This window comes from Aquila chrysaetos, chromosome 20 (assembly GCF_900496995.4).
Source record: "Aquila chrysaetos chrysaetos chromosome 20, bAquChr1.4, whole genome shotgun sequence".
In the NCBI taxonomy this organism is placed as follows: Eukaryota; Metazoa; Chordata; class Aves; order Accipitriformes; family Accipitridae; genus Aquila; species Aquila chrysaetos.
The window spans coordinates 8,891,727-8,898,246 of NC_044023.1; the positions used below are offsets into that span (position 1 = coordinate 8,891,727).

Consider the following 6,520-nt stretch of genomic DNA (forward strand, 5'->3'; position numbering starts at 1 on the left):
AGCACTGCTTTAAGTTTGACTCTCAAGGAACCTTCTGTGTCAAATATAAATACGTATTCTTCCTCACTGGAACAGAAAAGGGCTTACTGTACTTCAGATATTTTTTTTCTAAAAATGATGAGAAAGTCAGCCTTGTGACAAGCCAAATATAATTTACTTATTACTTTGCGACTACAGTAAAATGTTCAGAAACTATACAAAGACTTTAGACAGTAAACATGTATTTAATAGAACTGTTGTTCAGTTACACCGGATCCTTGAAGAAGGAGTTCCCAGTACAACTTCATTAATCTGCTTATATCACAGAACAGTTTCCAGTTGGACATACACATTTACAACATTCAAACTCATTTGGTCCACCACTAAACTCTTCTTCCCTTTCATCTTGCAAATGTGTATGCTTTTGCCTGCCTCTTCAGCAGGCATTTACCTAAAAGATAAAATAATCACAGTACATTTAAAGACAAGGCCTTTCTTTGTCAGTAAAATTATGTAAGTAACCCTTTTAAAATAAAATTGTTTTTAATTTAGCTAAATGAGACATGCAAAAGGCTCGCAAACTTCTATTCCTGAACAGATTACACATTGCCATTATTACCCAAAGGCCTTCCCCACAGCCTTTGCTGGCCTCATGTCTAGTCAAAAAGAAAAAAAAAACCAACATCCAAATGAAGGAAAAAAAAAAAAAAAGGGAAGAAACTTATCCTTTTTCTAGGGAACTGAAATACTGACATGTGTGCTTTTTGGAATATGAACCTTCTACAAGATTTACAAGTATTAACCACCTGCATGTGTGTTTTTTCTTGTAACTTCTGTTATGGTAACAATGAGGAGTCATTCATGAAAAACAAGGAGGATTGTTTACTTAAGTCTTGAAGTAAATTAAACCATACTATATATAACATTGTTAGATGAAACTCCCACCAGCCAAACTAATTAATAAAACAGAATTAAAGTTCAGGCAGCTGTAAGAAATTTAAAGAGCAGGGCTTTTTTAATGGTTTTTGCCCCCCTTTTTAAGCAATTCTGATTTTTATGCTACACTAGAATTCAAGATTTGCATAACTATATCACTGTAACAGGAAAAAAGAAAGATTTTTACTAAGAGTCTTTTAACAACTTTATTAATTTTCCTTCTTTTCTATGAGAAGTATCTACTTAAAAAACCTCATATGTCATATGATAACTATTAGAAATGCAAGCAAAGTTTCAGCCACTACTGATTGGGACAGGACTTTAAATTAGCAGCCAAAAAACATGAAAAGTTATAACTTTTTATCAGCTGTGTTCAAAAATCTTTGCTACAATTTGTGTATCCACTTCTACGCAATTAAAATTAGAAGCTCACCATTTATGAGCCAAAACATTTTAACACTCCCCCCTCCCTTTTTTCCCCCTTTACTGAAAGAATCTAACCATTTTGCTTCTGTTCCTGTTTTGGTAACTTTTGCAAAAGGAGGACAAAACGCTCCATTCTACCTCAACCTTCAATTATCATTGTTAACTTAAAAAAAAAAAAAAAAAAAAGTTCAAAGCAGGATACAGATTTGTAATTACCTTCCTCATCCACCTCCAGCCATTGGTGGTGGACTGGGGCCTCCACCCCACTGATTTATTCGACCCATCCTACGGCGAGGATGTGCTGGAGGCCTGAAAAGAAATCAAGGAAAACAACATCTATTCAATGGACATTAATTTGTTAAACTAGAAATATAGTAACACTGTCTCTAAACGATACTAATTAGAAAGTTAGAAGCTCTGGAAAAGTTGTTTGGGTTTCATGTGAAAAGCTGTAAAAAACACCCCAAAAAACCAACCCACCCAACCCCACTTTCACAAAAATTCTCTTATGCAAACTGTTCTAATTACTCCTGTCTCACAAGAGAAAGCTACAGCTAACTCAGGCTTTCACACAGTCCTACAAAAAAAGGTAGGCAAACCATTAAGAACAAAGAAACACAGTAACTACAGTGTTTATAGAAATGATATCCCTGTAACAGAGTGTTTTGCTTTATCTGTAGGTAATCTAATACATGAAATGACTGATTTAATATAAATCAAATGCTGAATATAAGCAAGTCTAACAAAAGAAGAATTTCAACAAAGATTCATATTGTTTATGAGGCAGGTGTGAAAAATAGTTTCAGCGAGAGTTAGACTATACTGCTATTACAGCTATCCAAAGCTATGTATTGTTACTAAGTTTCGGACAAAATACTTCCAGATAAACAACATTTTAGTCTTCCTACATGATCCGATTCAATGCAAATCACAACTGTAATCTGAATACATTACGTCATTTTGCTAAGATAGAAAAAAAAGCAGAACTAGTGTGAGTATGAAAAAATACCCTCTTCCGTCATTGTATCCTGAATAGGAGGAAGATGTGTAGCCTCTTCTTCTCAAATCTGGTTGAATAATGCTCTGGAAACTAAAAAATAAAACAGGAAATTAGGTGAATTGATTGCTAGATATAGTTTCTGAATGTTTGGATTGAAAGATAAGAAATGGCCTGGAAAACAGTAAGTTGTGTTCAGGAACGAACAGCGTTCTTCTCAAGATCATTGTTTAATAAGTCTTGGCAATTTTTCTCCTATATATGAATATAAAATCTGAAGTATTTCCAAATTACAGTGAGGCTCAAACTATAAAATCTAGTTTTCTGGTAAATATGCAATAAATATGTAAGAAATGCATAAAGTATAAATGTGTAACTGAAAATAATGAAGGACTGTTGAATACATGAAAAGAACGTATTGTTTCTTAACTGCTTTTGATCTGGGGCCATAAATTTGTGATTACTGCTGTGTGATTATTCTTACATAGCCAGAATCTATTGTCACAAGTAGAAATTCTCCAAATAATAAATATCTTAACTATTAGATCAGCTAAAAGAAACTAGCTGTTTAACGAAAGTATACGCTTTTTCTTTTTGTAGTATTAAAATGGAAGAAATGTAAGAAAACTCATTTGAACTGCCAGTAAGTTACCATCACTTTTCATACACTTTTCTTTTTACTAGATATAGTATAGTGCTTAATAACCAAAGCCACAGAGTCATGGTAAAGCATTCGTATATGTTTTGGGGACAGTAGATATAGAACGCTAAAGAGTAAATCTAACATTTTTACTGTTGTGTTACCAATAGCACTGAGTACCTTCTACCTATGGCAAATCTAAAATAAAGCTCACCCAAAGAATTAATTTCTACTTACAACAGAACCACAAAATCTGCTATTGACCAGAAGAAATCTGTTATAGATGACAAACGCCAAGGAGCGCGACTCTGGTTATCCAAAACTTGTCCTGTAACATATCCAGATACAAATCCAGCGATGTTTAGTGTGTGACACCGTACAGTACATTTCACAGAAACCTGTCTGCCGAGTCTAGAACTTGCAAACGGGATGAAGAAACTACCCTTCACGGGCAACGGTAGCAAGTTTCACTCCCTACAGGGTATTGTCCAAGTACCTGAAATAATCGGATCACCACCACCCACCAAAGAGACACCGTGTCCAGGTAAACCTACACCCCCCCCGGTACAGTCCCTGTTTCCCTGTATGTGGTTAAGCTGCCTCTCTGTTGCGCTCCCGATGTCTGCAGAACACACCCGGACTTTTCAAAGTCCTCAAAAACTGTTTAGAAGCACGTAAGGCTCACGTCCAGGCCGCAGAGAAGCGCGGGGTCGATCGGCCGCCACGGTGGCAGCGGCCGAGACGCGCCGCTCGCTCGCTGGGCACAGCCCGCCGGGCTCCCCCGGGCAGCGGCCGTGCGCGGAGGCAGCGCGCTGCCCAGCGCAGGCCCCGTGCCCCCCAGCCGTCCCCCGCTCGCTGCCCAGCCTCCAGCCTGTCCCCCGGCTACCGCGGCCGCCGTCCCGCTGAGGGGACAGGGCGCGATCCCCTCCCGCCGGCCGCCCCTCACCGTTAGAGATGTACACCATGGCGGCGGGCCGCGGCGCTGCCCCGTCCCCTGCCCTCGGCCCCGCTGCGCGTGCGCGGGCGGCAGGCGCATGCTCAGAGCCTGCCGTGGTGCCGCTTGCTGGCTTCCGGCTGAGGGAGGCTGAGGGGAAAGGGGCGGTGGCGGTGCCGAGCCGAGCCGGCGTGGCCGTGGCGGTACTGGGCGGCTGTGGCGTGTTGTCCTGGTTCCCTTGCCACAGCAGTCGTAGCGGCATGCAGCCCCCTGTTCAGGAGGGGTCCCCCGCCGCAGCCCCGCTGCGGGGCCGGGCGGTGTGCAGGTGGGGCGTCTCCTCCCTCAGAGCGGGAGGGTCTGGTTCGCTCCTAAAACGTAGTTACGTTAGTCGCTAACACCGCTGTGTGACGCAGTGTCGAAGGTTCCGTGCCGTGCGCGGTAAGCGTATGGTTTTACCAACAGTGACGGGAAACAGTGACCGTAGCTAGTGGTATGGCAGGGTAGCTTTCATAAAAATTAAGTGTTCTTCGTAGTCTTCCGTAGTTAACTTCTGCTGGATCTTTTGTCCTTCATCACCGCCTCAGTTTTATCTAGGAGTTGAAGGGAGCCTCGTCCCTCCCAGTGGTTTTCTCTAATGGAATACTAAAAGTGATAACTCACTAGTAATGTTAGAAATATGACTAAATGCAGATATTTATTTAAAACTACTCTCCAAAGGGAACTTTTGTTCCTTTTACGTAGTGACAGGTATGCGGCTATGTCTATACCCCTTTTGTTGGTGGGAATGTTCAGCCCAAAGTAAGGCGTTTGGTTGAATTTATTTCATTTTCATAAAAGCTTTGCCCTTCAAAGAGTGGCTGGCATATCTTCTCATGAAGAATGTGCATATAAAATCAGAGGTAACTATAGCTATATAGGGAAATTTAGTATAACACCTCTTTTTTTAAACTAAACTAGTAGAGAAGGGATGTATAATTCTTCTGGGAAACAGCAGTAAGAGAAAATGAATATAAAAGCATTTTAATACTGCCTTTGCAAGACCTGCCTTTTTCTAATAACGATGAGGTAAAGTCTTTTGCTAAACCTCTTAACACAAGAGTGTTGTCTGAAGTTGAAATTGTAATATAATATGTCTCTGACAATGTAGTTGTCCCCTGGTAAAGAAATTGTTTGCAACTGACGGATGTTTATAAATTTTTGATGTTCCAGAAATAAACTCTTGCAAACAACTGAAAGCAACTGCGAAAGAGAGGTATCGGTAACTATGTATATAAAATAAATAGTTATCATTAATATAAGAGCTAGGTAGTCTACCACTCAATAAATGGGGAAATACAAAAGTGTTTAGAAAATAGTGGGTGCTACACAGTGCATAATGGGAATAAATGCAGGCAGTATGTTAAAATTATTCAGGGACAACATCTACCCTTTTCTATGCTTATGATGATTTTTTTCAAATAATAGTCAAGTGTAGTCAGATCAGTTTCAGTTTCCAAATTGCAAAACACAGCGTATATAGGTATAGAAGAAACACAGAGATTCAGTCAGTAATTTGAACATTGGTTTTATATCCTCAGGGAAACCAGATAAATGGAATAATAAACTGGAAGAAAGATGTATAGGTGTACTTCTAATTTATGGATTGCATAGTAGATCTGATATTGTGTGTTAGGTGATACTGTTACATAAATACTAAGTTTATACGGAAAGTGAAAACATTACTTTAAAAAGGTGTTGTCAAATAATAGGAAAATAACAATACTCACGGAAAGTATATGACAAATGCATACCTTTGTATTAGTATGCTAAAGTGAAAATGTCTTGTTTTTATATGATTTTCATAAATGTACTTTGTTTTCAAATGATTTTCATAAATATACTTTGTTTTCTTTTCACTAGGCTTTGAGACAAAACAGCAAATTATCTTATGTTTAAAGAACTATTGCACAAGTTGTAGATGTTACATTTACCAAGAAGAAAACAAAAAGAGGGAGGATGGCAATGGGAAGATAATGGCAGCAAGTAGAGATAACAGAGGTATTGTAAATTTTGTGGTGTATTGAAAACACACACAAACTGACTCTTGCTAGTATAAAAACAAACATCACAGTCCAAACTCTGTACTGTACTTTAGACAGAAACATAATAGTGAACCTGAATACCAGCAGGTAATTATTCCACCTGAACTCATGCTCTGTATGCAGTTGATGTTGTCCTGCATGAATTAATATAATAAGAATTGGAACAATTAATTCCCCTTTTTAATGTATTGTCTTTCAGAGGGAATGTGTTCATCATGCAGAAAGGAACAATATATTTTTTTGTTTTCCAAGTGACAAAATCCCCCCCCAAACTCAAACAACAAAGAAGGTGATTAGTGGGTTCTTCAGTTGTTTTTTTTTAAAGTAAAATCATACGTGAGATAGTCTTGGTTTATCTAATAATAAAGTAAAAATAAGTATTGTCTCAGTGCCCTAAAATTGAATAATTACAATGCAAACTTTCTCTGTGAAATGTATTTTTAGTGAATGAAATTAAAGAAAGATACTTTTAAAATTGAGAGTACTAGTGTGTGTGTGTGTATTCCTAACAGTGTTATTTTTCCAAG

General features: G+C 38.6%; 1 protein-coding gene across 2 annotated transcripts; it reads right to left on the minus strand.

Annotated features, from left to right (window-relative positions):
* Window positions 1-132: 132 nt before the first annotated feature.
* Window positions 133-4,051, minus strand: SELENOK (selenoprotein K). Of its 2 annotated transcripts, XM_030044009.2 has the most exons (5): window positions 3,925-4,051; window positions 3,216-3,306; window positions 2,351-2,431; window positions 1,558-1,650; window positions 133-430 (listed from the first exon to the last, which is right to left on the minus strand). In XM_030044009.2, exons 1-5 carry the CDS (start codon window positions 3,941-3,943, stop codon window positions 427-429), a joined length of 288 nt encoding a protein of 95 aa, XP_029899869.1. In that variant the 5' UTR covers window positions 3,944-4,051; the 3' UTR covers window positions 133-426. The 2 variants fall into 2 exon arrangements, with proteins under 2 accessions (XP_029899869.1, XP_029851730.1); XM_029995870.1 differs by lacking the exon at window positions 133-430 and having other exon boundaries at window positions 1,554-1,650.
* Window positions 4,052-6,520: the final 2,469 nt, after the last annotated feature.